Source organism: Diplotaxodon limnothrissa, linkage group LG9, assembly GCF_057381915.1.
Source record: "Diplotaxodon limnothrissa isolate DT_005_m linkage group LG9, D_limnothrissa_male_GT1.1, whole genome shotgun sequence".
Taxonomy (NCBI): domain Eukaryota; kingdom Metazoa; phylum Chordata; class Actinopteri; order Cichliformes; family Cichlidae; genus Diplotaxodon; species Diplotaxodon limnothrissa.
In genome coordinates, this window is record NC_140604.1 from 28,098,942 (window position 1) to 28,118,507 (window position 19,566).

At 42.3% G+C, this 19,566-nt stretch overlaps 1 protein-coding gene across 1 annotated transcript; it reads left to right on the forward strand.

Moving 5' to 3' along the window:
• The first annotated feature begins 636 nt into the window (after positions 1-636).
• Positions 637-18,866, forward strand: slc51a (solute carrier family 51 member A). The gene is made up of 8 exons (XM_085362967.1): positions 637-980; positions 6,881-7,032; positions 7,114-7,187; positions 7,493-7,651; positions 9,327-9,438; positions 14,830-14,976; positions 15,109-15,214; positions 16,991-18,866. The coding sequence occupies exons 1-8, from the start codon at positions 860-862 to the stop codon at positions 17,134-17,136; spliced, it is 1,017 nt and encodes a 338-aa protein (XP_085219093.1). The 5' UTR covers positions 637-859; the 3' UTR covers positions 17,137-18,866.
• The last annotated feature ends 700 nt before the right edge of the window (positions 18,867-19,566 follow it).

Sequence of the window (19,566 nt, forward strand, 5' to 3'; positions counted from 1 at the left end):
CCAGATATCCAGTGAGGCGTCCTATCATTGTAGTTGTATTTGGTGCTGTTCAGATGCTGTAAACCCACCTGGGTGGTCTCAAATATTTAACAGCCTTTTGAGTGCTGCTCAAAAGTATTGCAAAAAAAGTGAAAGCAGAAAGATGTGTGTGCTTTGTAGGCGCCTCAGTCCAAAGAAATCCCAAAGAAATCCACCACCGACACCACATACACATGCAGCCCCAGAGCGCAGCCCTGATGTTGTCAAACTGCCCCTCCTCCTCCGTCCTAAACTCCACTGCCTTGGTACTGTTTTGTAGTAAATTATAAAAGATGTTCCCACTTAGCTCAAATCCTCATCTGTGAAGAGTTGACAGTAACAGTGAAGTGAGTATAGCTAACCCTCTATCAGATTCCACCTTATATATGTGAGTGTGTCATAATGAACAGGAGAGGAGAACGGCTGCTTTTGCGTTCAACGACGCAGGACAAGTTTAAAGTGAGCAGCATTTACAAAAGGGGTCACAAACTACCACTATCCAAATCAGAATATGTTAACCAGATTGCCACCTGATTCTAACGAGTGGCACAAACAGGAATCACATATCAGCTCAGTGTTATCTAAACGGTGAGCAAATCAATATTGCACCAATTCAAAGGAAGCAAGAGTCTCTTAATGAGGGACTACTTTAAAGTCATCCTTTGTGCGTAAGTTCCCCGTCAGATGCAGACAGCTCACCCTTGTCGGTTATTCAAAGGAGGCGGGGTCCAGTTGCACTGACTGAGTGTTGCAGGGTATCTGAGAAGCAGATATGCCCTTTTAAAAAGTTTGAGGAGACTCTCAGGAGAAGCCACTTCGGACTTTTACGCATCGAGCGTCCATGGATGGAAAGGGGACCGAGAAGGCACCGACAGGAGCCAACATGAGCAATAGATCCTTCCCTATCTCTGACCCGATATGTCAAACGGAGGACGCTCCTTTCGCCATGGATGTCATCCGCAGTGAGTAAAGCGGGTTCCGCACGGCAGATTTGCCCGTTTTCACGGTTCCCCCCCAAGAGCTCCCTACGAGCAGCAAGAGTAGATCCACGGGATTGGTGGGAGGGTTTTTGTGCACCACTGGGTCGCAGTGCCCTGGCAACGGTGGCGGAGCAGAGAAACTAAACTGCTGGTTGTACTTCATTAGGACTTAATGGGATTCCTGGAAGTCTTTGAACCACACTGGGGAACGAAAGACTGAAGTTGTGCTATGTTGCTGCCCCTTTGCAGCACGATGGTCACTACTTTGAAGTGAGGATTTTTCAGACATATGAAATAAAACAAAATATAATATAATATAATATAATATAATATAATATAATATAATATAATATAATATAATATAATATAATATAATATAATATATAGATTTGGCGAGAATTACATATTAATACTGTGTTGGAATACACAGACGATAACATATACGTGTTTTATGGTATCTTGCTCGTGCCCCCCTCCCAGCAAACTATTTAAGCTCAGTTTGACGCTGTCTCAGAGCCAGGCGTGTGCCAACATCTGCTCGGTTTTTTCCCTACCACTGAAGTGTACAGCAAGTGATCTTTTAGTACAGTTACAGACTCCCCCTCATTCGCTTTACATTACTGTAACCCATCTGCGAACAATTAGACAAACCGCACAGCAAAGGTAAACTGTATTCCCCCTAAAACTTTCTACAGATGTGGAGTTAATATTGTTATTGTAATAACAATATCCCAATAATAAGAGCGTGAAAGTGTGAGCCATGTTTACACTTTCAGTTTTATTCTGTGGATGGCTTCCATTTGGCCCGAGGGCGTTTTTTTTCTTTTCTTTTCTTTTTCTTGATTTTTTAAAAAAAAAATTCTTTTTTGAAAAACGTGTTTATTATTTTAATGTGTTTAATGTCTGTTTTGGATCATGCGCACTGCTACACATGATCAGCAACGAGACACACTAAAATAAACAATATTTTGCCCAAATTTCTGACTTTAACTAAATATTTACGTGTAAATCTTCTTTGTGGTTTGCTTACATAAGAACAGTGTTAACTATTACATTTAATGGGATCTAGTTACATTTAAATTTACCTGATATATATTCAGTTTATACTAAGCGCATTTTCCTTAATTATTTTTATGAATTAACCTTCGATTCTACGCTAAATTATTGCTGCATCCTTTTTGTTGAAACTTCAAATTTTTATTTTTTGTAGCGCTGAGATAAATGTCCTTCAGACTGCATGTCTCAGTCAGCAAATGTGCTACAAAGATGTGTAATATTACGTTAGAAAATGAAACCAGATGATTGGCCAGTGGGTAATGTTGTTGTTGTTGTTGTTGTTGTTGTTGTTGTTGTTGTTGTTGTTGTTGTTGTTGTTGCTGTTGTTGTTGTTTAAATTAATTCTCAAAAATCAGCCCCAAAAATCAAGGATTGATTATCCACTGCAGGAGAGCGTAAAACCGTGTGGCCTCGTCACCACTTTGCTGAATTACCCAGACGGTGCCACATACATATCTGGCTCATCGTATGGTAGCTTGAGTGGTCAAAGAGAACACTTAAAATACCGCTAGAATTTGTGATTTATAGGCTCCAGATTTCAGTCACTGTCTGCCTCATCGCAAACAAATAAACGAACGAATGTCTCTTGTCTATCCTGTGCGCTCAAAACCATGAACAGAGAAGAAATGACACATATTACGAGAATCGTCTTAATTATATCAGCATGCCGGAACTTTTACTCAGCCCTTCCTCCCATTCTTGTTCAGACACAAACCGGATTGCAGATTTCTTATCACACACTGTTCTTTCTGTGAAAAAACAGTTTGAACAATTCAGCCGTAATTACACTTTCTAGCTGCTGGTTTCCAGCTGCTGTGGATGTTTCTGCAACTTACACTTTGCCCCGCATTGCTACTTTCCACTGTGCATAATCCTGCCCACATGCATGGCACCTTGTTTCAGAATCATTAACCAACTTACAAGAAGCTTACCTACTGCTGTTTCATTTTACGTCTGTGATGGCACTTATGTTTATTGACTACAAAGTAAGTTCTGCTAGCACAAAGATGAATATCAACAGCCTAACAGTGGGCAAAGCCACAGGAGCTTGGTTTGGTCTGGCAGTATTTGGCTTTAGTTTATTTGAATGGTTGTTGAATCATTTTAACAGAAGCCCACAAATATATTAACCTAGTAATACACTCCCCCATTAAACCCCCCATTGCCAGGATTTAACTAAGCAAACAGATAAGAGCCTTCCACTGGACAGTTACTGCAGCAATGATTCACCTCACAACAGCTGAATTCAGCACTGAGATTTCTTCAACATCTGTGTCAGTAGGCATATCCTGTGGTCGCGGTAAAAGATGTTTATCATTTTCAGAAGAGTCAAAATGTTGGCCTGTGTCAAGCAAAGAAAACGCCCAAGATTGCTGAAACTACTAAAACTGGGTTAACTCTCTGACACACTATTAAAACTAGGAAAGATAGCGGTGACCAAACATCTAGAAATCAACTGTAGAGCTCACATTTATGAAAATGAGAGCATTTCAATATACAATATCAGAATCAGAATCAGAATACTTTATTGATCCCTGGGGGAAATTATTTTTTGTTACAGTGCTCCATTTTAAACCAACATTAAGACAAGACAGACAATACGCTAACTAAGAATAGTACAATATATACATATATATACATGCATACATAAGTCACTCATAAATAAATAGCTGGAAAAGAAACATGTGTAGTTGTAGCAGCAAACAGTGTGTTAAGTGGATGCGTTGTACAGGGAGATGGCCACAGGCAGGAATGATTTCCTGTGTCGTTCAGTGGTGCTTTTCGGTAATCTCAGTCTCTCACTGAACGAGCTCCTGTGACTGACCAGCATGTCATGGAGTGGGTGGGAGGTGTTATCCAACATTGTCTTTATCTTGGACAGCATCCGCCTCTCCGACACCACCTTGAGGGAGTCCAGCTCCATCCCCACAACATTGCTGGCCTTACGGATCAGTTTATTAAGTCTGTTGGCATCTGCGACCCTCAGCCTGCTCCCCCAGCATGCAACAGCATAGAGGATCGCACTGGCCACCACAGACTCATAGAAAATCCTCAGCATTTTCTGGCAGATGTTGAAGGACCTCAGTCGCCTCAAAAAATAGAGACGACTCTGGCCCTTCCTGTAAAGTGCTGTGGTGTTTTTAGCCCAGTCCAGTTTATTGTCAATGTGTACTTCAAGGTATTTATAGTCCTCCACAATGTCAACACTGACCCCCTGGATTGAAACAGGGGTCAAGTGTTTCCTGGTCTTCCTGAAGTCCACGATCAGTTCCTTGGTCTTTGCCACGTTGAGCTGCAGATGATTCTGCTCACACCACGTGACAAAGGAGTCGACCACAGCCCGGTACTCTGTCTCATCATCCCTGCTGATGCATCCAACCACCGCAGAGTCATCAGAAAACTTCTGAAGATGGCAGGTCTCTGTGCAGTGGCTGAAGTCTGTGGTGTAGAGGGTGAAGAGGAAGGGGGAGAGGACAGTCCCCTGTGGTGCCCCTGTGTTGCTGATCACCTTGTCAGACACACACTGTGGGAGACGTACATATTGTGGTCTTCCTGTCAGGTAATCAACAATCCAGGACACCAGAGAAGCATCCACCTGCATCGCTGCTAACTTATCACCCAGGAGGGTCGGCCTGATGGTGTTGAAAGCACTGGAAAAGTCAAAAAACATGACCCTCACAGTGCTCGCCGGCTGGTCCAGATGGGTGTAGACACGATTGAGCAGGTAGATGATGGCGTCCTCTGTTCCGAGACGAGGCTGATAAGCGAACTGAAGGGGATCCAGATGTGGTCTTACTATGGGTCGCAGCTGGTCCAGGATGAGCCTTTCCAGGGTCTTCATGATGTGGGAGGTCAGTGCCACGGGCCTGTAATCCTGGGGGCCACTGGGACGAGGCGTCTTTGGTACAGGGACGAGGCATGATGTCTTCCACATCACCGGGACCCTCTGCAGACTCAGACTCAGCATAAACAGTTTATGAAAGACTCCACACAGCTGGGGGGCACAGGCCTTGAGGACAAGGGGACTCACTCCGTCTGGTCCAGCAGACTTGCCTGAGTGAAGTCTCCTCATTTGCATCTCAACCTGGTATTGAGTGAAGGTGATGGGTGGGGGAGGGGTGTCAGGAATCTCACAGGAGGCAACATGTGAAGAGACAGGCTGGCACAGTGGTGTGGCTCTGGATTCCAGGCTGACTACAGGTGAGGTTGTGGGGGTGGGAGCAGACACTGTGGTGTCGAATCTATTGAAAAACAGATTCAACTCGTCGGCTCTATTCTCACCTCCCTCAGCTCCCCTGCTGTTGGTTGGCCTGAATCCAGTGATGGTCTTCATGCCCCTCCACACCTCTCTCATGCTGTTCTGCTGGAGTTTCCACTCCAGCTTCCTCCTGTAATTGTCCTTAGCCTCTCTGATCTTGTCCTTTAGTAACACCTGGATCTTCCTCACCTCCTCTTTGTTGCCCCCTCTGAAAGCCCTCTTCTTGTTGTTGAGGAGGGCTTTGATGTCCTTAGTCACCCACGGCTTGTTATTTGGGTAACAATGAACAGTCTGAGCTGGAACAATGGAGTCGGTGCAGAAAGTTATGTAGTCTGTGATACACTCAGTAAGCCCATTGATGTCCTCGGCGTGAGGCTCACAGAGTGTTTCCCAGTCGGTCACCTCGAAACAGCCCTGTAGTTCCGCTATTGCCTCCTCTGACCACCTCCTAACAGTCCTGGTGGTCACAGGTTCCCTCCTCACAATTGGCACATAGCGGGGGGTGAGGTGAATCAGGTTATGATCTGACCTACCAAGTGGGGGGAGGGAGGAGGAGCTGTATGCATCCTTGACGTTAGCATACAGTAAGTCTAAAGTTTTCTCTCCCCTGGTGGGACAGTCCACATATTGTTTGAAGAAAACTCAACAAACTGGGATTAAACAGCTGTGAGCCTTAAGAAAAGTACTTATCAGTGAGGCTTGAAAAAAAAAGCCTTACTGAGCATAAAGGTTGGCATCTGGAGTGATGTGAGAAGATCATGTAGTCTGATAAAGATTAAAGTGATGGGAGCATCAGTGTCAGAGGAGAGCTGATGAAGCAATACTCAGCTGTCATGCCTGGTGTCTACCGAACAAGCCTGAGCAGTGCAGTGGGTGATGCTGTGATCTGGGGCTGCGTCAGCTGGTCGGGTCTTGGTTCATCGGTGTAATAAGGCCAAAAAACTGAGCTCAGTTGACAATATGAATATACTGAATCAAACAGGCACAGGCATATTTAGATTCAGACAAAGCCAGAGTTCACTGGGCTCAAATTGTGCAAGAGTGATTCAGGGAACATGAAATATCACGTTTCTCTTCGGCCCACTGAGAACCTTTGGGACATCCTGGAGGAGACTTTGGGCAGCAGTCACACTTGACTGATCTCTTTGACATCAGAGGGCTCTTGTGGTTTACAGGATCAAACCTAATTGGACTTTTTCCTCTAAACAGCATGCGAGCACTTAGCTTCTCATGTTGCCATATCAGGGTAACACTTTGCTGGCTCTGCACTTTGACATAACATTTTCAGCTGCAGGTAGTATTTTGAGCAAATGGTAAAAATATATCAGCAACAATACCCATGAGGAGAACCAAGTTTACATTTTATTCGCCACATGCAGTGACAGGTTGCCCTGCAGTGGAACGAACCCGTCCCCCGACCTTACGCACACAACACAGACATCACACGGGGATATAAGTGAGTGCTTATCAGTGTGTGCGTGTCCATAGTTCAGCTGACGAAGATCACATCGACCATCTCAGATTTAATGAAAGCAAATTTATTTTCCTTTTCCTTTGTTAATTTCAGGGTTTGGTGTCTTTGACTACATCCTGTATGGCATCTTGACCTTCATGGCAACAGTTTCTTTGCTGGTCTTCTTAGAGGAATGTATCTACATCTATAGGAAAGTACCTGCCAATAAGAAGAGTCTCATCATCTGGGTGAATGGAGCAGCACCGGTGAGAACAGTTTGCAGAAAAGAAACAGATGACACAAACGTATACCTGGATCTTTAATTGACGCTTGTCTCATTTTTTCAGGCGATTGGCACCATGTCATGTCTGGGGATGTGGTTCCCCAGAGCTACCCTGTTTACTGATATGTTCTCTGGCTGGTGGGTTTTTATTTCTTTTCCCCACTCGTCCCTTCTCTTTTACTCACCCTCCGTTTCCCACTGTGCTGTGTGTCTCTCTGACCAGCAGAGTCCTGCTGTGAAAGATAATAGTGAAACCTGAACCTCAGAACCTACAGAAAAACTGAAAACAGGAGTGCTGTTAAGTACTGTGTGACGTGTCATTTACTTTTCTACTACTCTTCCTGAGCCCTCCTCCAAAAACCTCTTTCTCTTATTCTTCCTACATTCCTAGATTTCATTCCCATGTTCCTTGTTTCCATTTACCTGCCTCTCTTTCACCGTAGTTACTTTGCCATCGTGGTGTTCAAGTTCCTGATCCTGATGGTGGAAGAGTTGGGTGGCGACGAGGCGTTTCTGAAGCGTGCAGGAAAATATAAACTGAAGATCAGCACGGGGCCTTGTTGCTGTTGCTGCTGTTGCCTGCCAGAGGTGGCCATCACACGGTAAATCCACAAGTGACACCGTCACTTTTCTGCTTTAGTTTTCTGTCGTGTAAGCTGAAAGCAAATCTACTTGTTTTTTAAAACGCAAATGACTAACTTCTGGAGAGCACTCAGCAGATGCATATCTTCAGAATAGTCACTAAAGCTGATGATGATGATGATGGACGTCTTCCAATCTTGGTTTTTTGTTATTCTTGGCAAAAGAGCCTTTTTCTTTGGTAGATTTTTTTCCTCCTTGGTAGGTAGGGGCGGAGGGGGCTTTAAGGCTATAAACACCAGATTAAATAAACTAGATTAAACCTCATGGCTAAGTTTGGCTTTTAAAGGAGCATGTCAACATCCGCAAAAGTTCTCTGAAAGCAGTCAGAGAGATCTGAAAGCAATTTTGCCAGTGCAATCAAGCATGAGCTCTCGTGTTTGCTTGTAGTCCAGGCTTATTTTATTGAAGTTTTACGTATAAGGAAGAATAGCCTTGAAATGGCGCATTCACCTGCGCCGTAGTTTCTATTTATTTACTGTCCACATTTAATAGTTCCAGCGAAGGGTGGTCAGTTTCCAAATATGTTTCCACCGATGCTTTGATATTGGGCAATTGCTCGAGAACAGGCAGATGGCAACAACCTGGAATGCTAATGAAGCACAGACCATGGCGGGTGGCTTTGAAGTAGTTTGCACCCCCGTTCAAACATTACACAAACACAGAGCCTCTTTGCATAGAGCATTGAATTCACACTAGAGCTTCAGTCTGGTTCTCAGAATCCAGGTTACACTACTGGTCATTCAACTTGTTCGGGGTGGGGCAGCATTTACAGAACAGACATATCACCCCCCTGTTTTGCAGAAAAAAGCCAAGTGGCACCATGTGTTGCAATGGACTTTCTGATTTGGCCATTTTAATCAGATACAGGAGTCGCACACTGGTTTGTCTGTCTGTCTGCAGAATGCATTATCTGAACAGAGCTGACCTGGCGTCCCAGTTCATTTTCATCCCTTAGAGAAGTGCCGATCTATGAACGCATTACTTTTGAAGCCTAAAGATGATGACCAGACAGAACAGCCGCTGCAATTAAAGTTCACAGTTAATGGCGATAGAAATGTTCGCTCCCAGTTCTGCTAATATGAACTTGATTGTAGTTTCAGTGTATAGAAAGGATAGATTCCAGGCCAAAGATCAAAAAGACCAAGGGGTCTAAACAAATAAGAAAAAGGGTGAACATGCCACATATTTGGCCACACAAGCATTATCTTCTTCCCACGTAGTTTCTTGGAATGAGGCCACACTGTTGCCAGGCAGTGACAGGCAAATGTGCAAAGTTAACAAAAAATCCTTTTAAAGCCTTCATTCTGCATTGCAAGATGATGACAATCAAGCCAGGGCATGCTCAGCTACTTATACTGTGCCCCGTTTTTATGTTTAAAAAACCCCCACTAATGCACCTCAGAAGCACAATGTTGTTTTGGTTGCGTAACCGCAGTCAAATCTTGACATGCCAGCAGCACACAGAGATGTGTCCAGATCCACTCTTTATTGCTCCAGACATCCTGAAGTAATGTTCGAGGGCAGGTACAGTGGAACTGCACAATGAACTTTTTGTGTTTTTTACTGTAAATCAGAGGTTAGATTATTCCGGGTCATCAGCAGATAATGAAATGGTTTCCTCTGTTTCGTCTCCAGACGCTCTCTCTTCCTGCTCAAACTTGGCTCCATCCAGTTTGCCGTCCTGAAGACTGCCTTCACCATCTTTTCCATTGTTCTCTACACCAACGACAACTACCATGTGAAGGATGTGAGTTGAAAGCACAGAAATGTAAACAACTATCTCTCCAAATACAAACCCAATTCTGAAACAGTTGGGGTGCTGTGTAAAGATTTTAAAATCTCACAAACAAATTTAATATTCACAATAGAATATTTTTAAAAGACATCAAATTTCTTAACCGTACCATTTTAGAAAAAAAAAATCATCTCATTTTGAATGTGGTGGCAGCAACACGTCTCCAACAATTTGGGACAGAGGCAACAAAAGGCTGGAAAATTCAAGTGTTTTTTTTTGGGGGGGGGAATATAGACGCCACATTCTCTGGACTAAAGAGGAGAGGAACCATCCAGCTTGTTATCAGTGTTCAGTTCAAATTCCTTCATCCCTGATAGGATGGGGTTACATTAGTGCCTGTAGAATTGGCAACTTGCACATCTGGTAAGGCGCCAGCAGTGCTGAAAAACATATAAAGGTTTTAAAGACACATATACTCTCATCCAGATGTATTTTTCAGGGAAGGCTTTGAATATTTCAGCAAGATACTGCATACTGCAGCTATTACAACAGATGGCTTTATAATAAAAAAGTCCAGGTGTTGAACTGGCCTGTCTGCAGGCCCAAACCTTTCACTAACGGAAAACATCTGGCACATCATGAAATAGAAAATACAGGAAAGAAGGACTGTTGGGCAACTAGAATCCTATATGGTGTAGAGCAGGGCTGCGTTAACGGTTCATTAAAATTTGGCTTCTGAAACAGAAATAGAAGCAATCAAATTATTACCCCATCAGGGACATAATTCAAAGACACCATTAAAAAAATTATGCATCAGATTTCCCACAAATTTTAAAGCAACAACTTAATATGGTACTCAGTTGTCTGAATGGCCCCCACGAGTTTGTATACATGCCTGAACATCTAGTTTAGATTTTTGGATTTTTGTTTTAATTGGGGCATGCTCCTAATGAGATGAAAGATGGTGCTCTGGAGAATCTACTTCCTAAATCTGGACCAGAGTATCACTGAGCTCCTGCACAGCTTCAGCTGGGACCTGGAGGCGTCGTTTAGACCGAAACATAATGTACTATTGCTACATAAGGCCAGGCATTGTCGTACACCAGGAGGAATCCAGGACCCACTGCACCAGCTTAGGGTCTGACAGTGGGTCCAAGGATTTCACTCCGATAATGGACGTTAGGGGGCCGTTGTCTAACCTGTAGAGATCTGTGCGTCCCTCCATGGATATGCTTTTGCAGACCATCACTGACCCACTGCCAAACCGATCATGCTGAACGATGTTACAGGCACCATAACGTTCTCCATAACTTCTCCAAACTCTTTCACATCTGTCACATGTGCTCAGGGTAACCCTGCTCTCATCTGTGAAAAGCACAGGGCAACAGAGATGGACCTGCCAATTCTCTTATTCTATTGCAAACTCAATCAGGCTCAATGGCGCTGGGCAGTGAGCACAGGGCCCAAAGGACATCCTGTCCACGGGCCACCCTCATGAAGTCTGCTACTGATTTTTTGGTCATAGACAATTACGACAATGGCCTGACGGAGGTCATCTTGTAGGGCTCTGGCAGTGCTCATCTTGCTCCTCTTTGCAGAAAGGAGCACATACCAGTCCTGCTGATGGGTTAAGGACTTTCTTTGACCCTGCAAAATTACTTTAGGAGAGATGTACATGTAAATTCCAGGAGCACGCTGTTGAAACATAGCAAACCTTCTGCTACATGCTGATGTGCTCTCCTGGAGGACTTGGACTACCTGTGCAACCTATGCAGTGTCCAGGTATACCCTCATACTGACCCTAGCCAAATGCAAAATCTAGTGAAAATCTTTCAGTGGTCGCCATCTGTAAAAGCAGTCCTGTCTTGGTGGTTGTCTCATTGTTTCATCTCTTGTGCACCTGCTGTTACTGTCATTTCATGAACACCAAAGCAGCCAAAACTGCTACATAAACGATCAGATCAGTGTCCCAGTATTTTAACTGACTTAATGCTATCCTCTGATTAAAAATAGTTCATTTAATTCTTTTAAGCCGTGTGTAAACTCAAGTTACTCATGTCCATTTATACTCATGCACAGCCCTCAACACGCTCCTGGAAACATTCCTGTGAGATTTTTGCCCATATCCACATGATTCTATCACAGTTAGCATCTGCAGATTTGTTGGCTGCACGTCCATGATATCAATCTACCGTTCCACTGCATCTCAAAGATGCTCTGTTGCATTAAGATCTGGTGATTGTGGATGGTGTTTGAGGACAGCAAACTCATTGTTGTGTCCAAAAAAGCAGTTTCAGATGATTTGAGCTTTGTGGCATGGTGTGTTATCTTGCTGAAAGCAGCCGTTACAGGATGGGTACACTGGTCATAAAGGGATGGACACAGTCAGCAACAATACTCAGATAGGCTGTGGTGTTTAAACATCTCCCACACCATTACACCAGCAGCCTGAACTGGGTGAATCCAGTCTTTCATACCAAATTCTGACCCTACTGTCCAAATCTCAGAGCAGAATTGAGACTTATCAGACCAAAGAGCATATTTCCAATCTTCTATTGTCCAATTTTGGTGAGCCTGTGTGAATTACAAAAGTATCACTTTTGAATTACTGATGCCTTTCTTTCCATTCAAAGCAATTCACTACCAAACCTAGGCATCAACCAGGCATTTTAACCCAGGGAACAGACAAGATATTATTCTTTATAAACCCTAGTGTGAGAAAATCCCAGAAGATCAGCAGTTTCAGATCAGGGCGTCTGGCACCAACAACCATGCCACATTCAAAGTTATGCAAATCGTCTTTTTTCCTCACTCTGATGCTCAAACTTCAGTAGGTCATCTGGTCCATGTCTACATGCCTAGGTGCAATAGCAGTTGAGTTGCTGCGATGTAATTGGCCAATTAAACATTTGTGTTTAGGAACATCCCCATAATTATTATTAGTCCTTATACACCTCATCCCCCATCACACTGAACACTGGTGCTCCACAGGGGTGTGTACTGAGCCCTCTCCTGTACTCACTCTACACCTACGACTGCACAGCCACTAACAGCTCCAACATCATTGTGAAGTTTGCGGACGACACTACAGTGGTGGGTCTTATCACCAACGGTGATGAGACGGCTTACAGGGAGGAGGTCAGCGCCCTGACCCACTGGTGTCAAGACAACCATCTCACCCTCAACGTCGCAAGGACAAAGGAGTTGATAGTGGACTTCCGGAGGTGCAGAGAAGTACACACCCCCATCACCATCAACGGCGCTGCTGTGGAGAGAGTGAGCAGCTTCCGGTTCCTTGGCGTACACCTGGCTGAGGATCTTACGTGGTCAGTACACACAAACAAAACAGTGAAGAAGGCGCAGCAGCGCCTCTTCTTTCTCAGGAGACTGAAAAGATTCGGCATGAGCCCCCGCATCCTCAGGACCTTCTATCGCTGTGCCATTGAGAGCATCCTCACTGGATGCATCACCACCTGGTATGGCAACAGCACCGCCTACAACTGCAAAGCTCTCCAGCGAGTAGTGCGGTGCTCTGAACGGATAATTGGAGGTGAGCTTCCCTCCCTCCAAGACATCTACAGGAAGCGGTGCCTGAGGAAAGCGGGGAGGATCATCAAGGACTCCAGTCACCCCAGCCATAAACTGTTCAGACTGCTTCCATCAGGAAGGAGGTTCTGCAGCATCCGGTCCCGTACCAGCAGACTGAGAGACAGCTTCTTCCACCAGGCCATCAGACTGCTGAACACGTCATAGACACCTCAGCTTCACTACTGGAACTTCAACATTATGCACTCCACACTGTATATAAATGCCACTTGTTTTGCACATATTCAACTCTGTATATTTTATATATTTTATTATTATTATTATTATTATTTTATTTTATTTTTTTACTATTTAATTTGTAAAAATGTGTATACACACACACACACACACACACACACGTAGGAAAATATTTAGTATACACATCCAGAAATGCATACACTATTATATATTGTACATATATTTATTAGTTTCAGGTTGGCCATTCTTGTATTTTGCTCGTTTGTGTTGTTGTGTTTGCACATCTCTGTTGCTTGTGGGGCTCGCACACAAGAATTTCACTCGCATGTGCTGTGCCAGTGTGCCTGCACATGTGATGTGACAATAAAAAGTGATTTGATTTGATTTGATTTACAATATAATATGTATATTATAGCTCATTATGGCTGTAGCTCAGGTGGCAGAGCAGGTCAGCCACTAATCAGAAGATCGGTGGTTCGATCCCAGGCTGCCTCCTCGCTGCATGCCAAATATCCTTGGGCAAGATACTAACCCCATGTTTGCCTACTGGTGGTGGTCAGAGGGCCCGGTCAGTGCGCCCCAGGGCAGCTGTGGCTACAACGTAGCTTGCCATCACCAGTGTGTGAATGTTTGTGTGAATGGGTGAATGACTGAATGTAGTGTAAAGCGCTTTGGGGTCCTTAGGGACTGAGTAAAGTGCTATACAAATGCAGACCATTTACCATAATATCCTGTACAGACATGTGAAAAATATACAATAACAAATGAAGTAAGAGCGACATTAAAAACAATCACACTAACTAAAAGAATTATTCTCTCGTTCCGTTAAGATGGATTTAAACTCTCCCAACGTAACCAGTTGAACTGGTATTCCTAATAAAGTGCCCAGTGACAGTAAAATGTAATTGAAACTACCCTGAAATCCTGATAAAGCCGTTTTCATTTCTGTATTTTTGTTGTTAGTTTCTATTAAACCCTGATTCTTTTGTCCCCATGATAGAACAGAGAAAACCGATTCATAGTGTGTTAAAACATTTATATTTCTTTTTATTCAATCATCTTCCGGAAGAGAGAGACCCCTGCGCAGCCCAAACGCCAGTTGCAGGATCTCTCACATTAGAATCATAAACTGTGTCTCATATAGGTATTATTATGGTACTTTACACTTCACAGTTTCAATACAACCATTGCTTATATGGCAAAGTTCCTCTTTTCTGTCTGGTTTCCTGTATTTATTAATATACTGTACAGCTCTACACGTCCTGTTTTCAGTCTGGCTGAGCACTTAGTTTATGAGTCAAAAGTGGTCTTGCTCTACAAACTTTCATTATTAAAGTACATAAAACAATATAATAAGAAAATAAGGATACTAAGGATATATTAATTACATGACATTTCTCATGTCAGCTGACAAAGCTCTGCTTATAGTACTGTTAAACCAATATTATAACTCCAATTTTGTATGAAAAAGATAAATCACCATATTCATATGTTAAAGACAATGGCCAAGCTCTGTTTTGACCATTTTTATATAAAATGTGTGTGTGTGTGTGTGTGTGTGTGTGTGTGTGTGTGTGTGTGTGTGTGTGTGTGTGTGTGTGTGTGTTGTTGTTGTTGCAGGTAAGTGCTACAGGAGATGCAATATGGATCAACTGTTTTGTAGGCGTCTTGACAATCACAGGTTTGTGGCCTGTTGGCATCACGTTTATACACCTGAAGAACACCCTGCGAACAATAAAGATCGTCCCGAAATACGCCATGTATCAGGTAAGACACTGATCAAGCACATGTGCACACTTTTTGGATAAAGACTAATAACAGATTTGAAAGACTGTTTTACCAGGATAACACAAGCTGCAACTACATTTAGTCCTTATATGTTTTCATTTGTGTCGTTAGCTGCTCCTGATTCTTACCCAGCTGCAGACAGCTATTATCAACATCTTGGGCATGAATGGCATCATCGCCTGCTCTCCACCTTTCCCCTCATCTATCAGAGGATACAGTGAGTTTACATCCATCTATCCAGTCAGACCAATCATCCACATATTTACAGTTCCATATATATTTGGACACTGACACAAGTTTTATTTTTGTATGTGTTTACTGAAACACATTTCGATCATAGTTAAATAATATACTTGGACATAATGTGTAAACTCCTTTCATTTGCGGGTATCCACATTCAAACTGGAGGTAGGGTTTAGGTATTCCAGCTCCTTAGCATATGCCATCTTCTTTTTAAAGCGACCAAATGTAATTGGACTATTAATTCAAAGGCTATTTATTGGGGCAGGTGTGGGCAATTCTTGAATATGTCATTATCAGTTAAGCAGATAAAAGAACTTGAGTTGATTTAAGGTGTGGTTCTTGCATTTGAAAGATTTTGCTGTGAACAGACAAAATGTGGTCAAAGGAGCTCTCCATGCAGGTGAAATAAGCCATCCTTAAGCTGAAAAAACAGAAGAAAAAAAAACATCTGAGAAATTGCTGCAATATTTGGAGTTGCAAAATGTACATACAGTTTGGTGCATCCTGAGAAAGAAAGAACGCACTGGTGAACTCAACAATGTAAAAAGACCTGGACGTCCAAAGAAGACAACAGTGGTGGATGATCAGAGTCATTTCCACGGTGAAGAGAAATCTCTTCACAACAGCCAACCAAGTGAACAACACTCTCCAGGATGTAGGCGCATCGATATCCAAGTGTACTATAAAGAGAAGACTGCATGAAAGTAAATACAGAGGGTTCACTGCGAGCTGCAAGCCACTCATAAGCCTCAAGAATAGAAAGGCTAGATTTGGGTTTTGCTAAAAAATAAAATAAAATAAAAAAAACATCTCAAAAAGCCAGCACAGTTCTGGAAAAACATTCTTTAGACAGATGAAACCACAATCAACCTCTACCAGAATGATGGCAAGAAAAAAGCAAGGAGAAGCGTAAAACGCCTCATGTCTCTGAATCCAAAGCAAACAATATCTATAACACACGGCGGAGGCAAGTGTGATGGCTTGGTCGTGCATGGCTGCCAGTGGCACTGAGACACTAGTGTTTATTGATGACGTGACACAGGACAGAAGCAGCATAAGTTCTGAAGTGTTCAGAGGCATACTGTCTGCTCAAATCCAGCTCAATGCAGTAAAATTGATTGGGCGGCATTTCAAAATACAGATGGAGAATAACCCAAAACTCGCCAAAGGAACTCAGGAGTTTTATTAAAGCAAATAAGTAGAGTATTCTTGAATGGCCAAGTCAGTCAGCTGATCTTAACTCGGTTGAGCATCCATTTCACTTGTCGAAGACTAAACTTTGGACAGAAAGGCTCACAAACACACAGCAACTGAAAGCCACTGCAGTAAAGGCCTAGTAGAGCATAAAAAGGAGGAAACCCAGCATCTGGTGATGTCCATGAGCTCAAGACTTCAGGCTGTCATTGTCAGCAAAACCATTAAAAATAAACATTTTATTTTCACTTATTTAATTTGTACAATTACTTTAGAGCCCCTGGTATGAAGGTATTGTGTTAAAAAATACTCTAGTTCCTCACATTTTTAGGCAATCTTTTTGTTCCCCCACTGAATTAAAGCTGAAATTCTGCACCTCAACTGCATCTGAGTTGTTTCATCTAAAGTCACTGTGGGTAATTTACAGAACCAAAATAAGAGAAAAAAAGCAGTCCCAATCCAACTGTATCATATTTAGCATGCATCAGTATCCTTATTTTTTACCAGTAACCCTGTGACAGCTGAGCTTCGTTGTGCCCTTATTCTGCTTTCGCAGTGATGAGCCAGCAGCTGCTGATCATGGAGATGTTCATCATGACGATGGTGACACGGCTGCTCTATAGACGACAGTACGATCCTTTACCTGAAGAGCAGGATGCCAATGAAAACACCAGGATGACTGACTTAACACAGTCTCCATGAGAACTAAATTGTGTTAGTGTGTGTGTGTGTGTGTGTGTGTGTGTGTGTGTGTGTGTGTGTGTGTGTGTGTGTGTGTTTGATTCATATTTTCTTTCTAAGTAAAAAATTGGCAGAGGTTCACCAATCTGCAAAAAAATCAAAAATCAGAATGATGTTCCTCAATGTAAAATTGCAAAGACTTTGACTATCTCAGCATCTACGGTGCCTGATGTCATCCAACGATTCAGAGAACCTGGAGAAATCTCCGTGCACAAGTGACAAGACCAAAAATCGATATGGATGCATGCGATATTCAGGTTGTAAAACGACACTGCATTAAAAACAGGTGTCATTCTATCATGGAAATATCTGCACAGGCTCAGGAACACTTCCAGAAATCACTGTCTGTGAATACAGTTCACTGTACTGTACACAAAAACAGGTACAGGCAATAGCTTGAAGAGTTCAAATACAGCTTTACTAAAGACTCCGACATTGGACTTGTTTTGTCCTAGAGCTCTTAGTGCTACATTTGACACCACATTCTCACATTTTCGAGGTCATTTTTTGTGTAATAACACTTGTATACACCCTTTCCCCCCCCAGAAGAACCCTTTAGTTTTCCTCCAAAACATAATCTGCATTGAGACACAGAACCACATCTGACTGCCAGAAAACATGTTCTTAATTAAGTGGTATCGGGGGGGTTGTTTTAGGAGATGTTTTATTTTACAAATATGGGATTTCCCCATAATTTACCAGAGATGTTGCTGAAAGAAATATGTAGGCTAATTTGATACCATTTGAGTAATGGCTTGTAAAGTACACAAGTGAAAGAAAGCCTTTGTCTGTGGAGATTTCAATGCATGATTTCCTTACACTTGCGAAACAGATAAAGGAAAAAAGCTGGAACAGCATCATAAATCCTCACTGATGGATGCTGGTTCTCATCTACTTGAGGTCATTGCAATGGTGCTCAGTTACAAGAAGACAACACTACAGAAAAATAAAGCAAAGCAAATGTTTTAAAAAAATCACCAAAGTTCAGATGAGTGAAGTATCAAGTACTGTGCAAAAGTCTTGAGTTAGCCTCACTAACTCAAGACATGAAGCAATATTCGATCTACACATAACAAACTTAAAAAGAGGCTTTTGTTACTAGCAGACAGTTCCCAAAACATATCATTTGTTTGCATTTCTTTAGGTGATTCGATAAAAAATGTTAAACTTAAAGTGTGACAGGCATAAAACGGTATTTTCTTCCTCCACTTGTCTAGTTTTCTCTATTTTTAGGACACACTGCCCATAGATACGCCAAGTCTTCGACTATGTACAGCAAATGAACAGTATTTAAAAGTCGTGTTCTTAAGAAACAGGAAGAAAAAAATCAAAGACCTGACACGTGCATCTTCTGAGCCATCTGCTGTTGACAGAAATGGTCTCAGTGGATGTTTGGCTCTGAAAAAGCTGTACTTAAATATTTCAGATTATCAAAAATGGACTTAAAATTAGTGATGGCAGGTTTTATGACAGTAAATAAATGTAATATTTTTTTCTTGAATCGTCGTCAATAAATGTGGAAGAAGTCTGGCGAGATGGTCAACATTGAATGTCTTCAGCTATCTCTGTCATGATTTGGAGATGCGGTGTTGCGGATCTTCTCAAAACGGACGGATTACACGTGCATAAAAGGTCATATTTTGATTCATTATACCACAACCGTGAGTACCATGATTGGCAATAACTTTCTTTTTCAGCATGACAATGATCCCAAACACTCTGCCACTGGCACCAAGTTTACAATGAGCTTTAAATGCTATTTGAGAGAACTGAAGACTGCTTCAAAAGTAATGACAAGAAAGCTTGGCTAACGGAATTTAAGCTGTATTGAAGAATATAGGTGGTCATACCAAGCACTAACAGTAAAGCTTGTTACAGCTGTACTTCCAGTACATTTGCTTATATTTCAGTGTACACGTTGAACCTATTAATCACTTTAGTAACAAAATACAAAGAAATGAGGAGTGGCTTTAGACGTTTGTGCAGTACTGTATTTTAATATTCATTTATTATTAAAAAAAATTTGTCCATTACATGCTGACATTTTACAGTTTAACATCAGCGTACCTGCAATCCTCCGACTCCCTGGGTTACAAAGAGAATTGGAAATAACTAGCAGGCCAATTTTAAAGTCTTTCTAAAAAGTTGAATTAGCATTAAATTTAAAAAAGGTGATTGTTTTTTGTTTTGTTTTGGGTTTTTTTGGAAAACTATAGGTGCCCAAATAGAGTATTATTAAATGCATATAATGCACATATGTATGCATGAATGTATGATATGTTGGCCTACTTTAACTATTCACATGTGGTTATTTTAAAAAGGTAATGTTCTAACAGTTCTCCGCTGTGGTGTTTGCTCTCTGGTCCAATACAGTCATTGCTCTGGCCACTG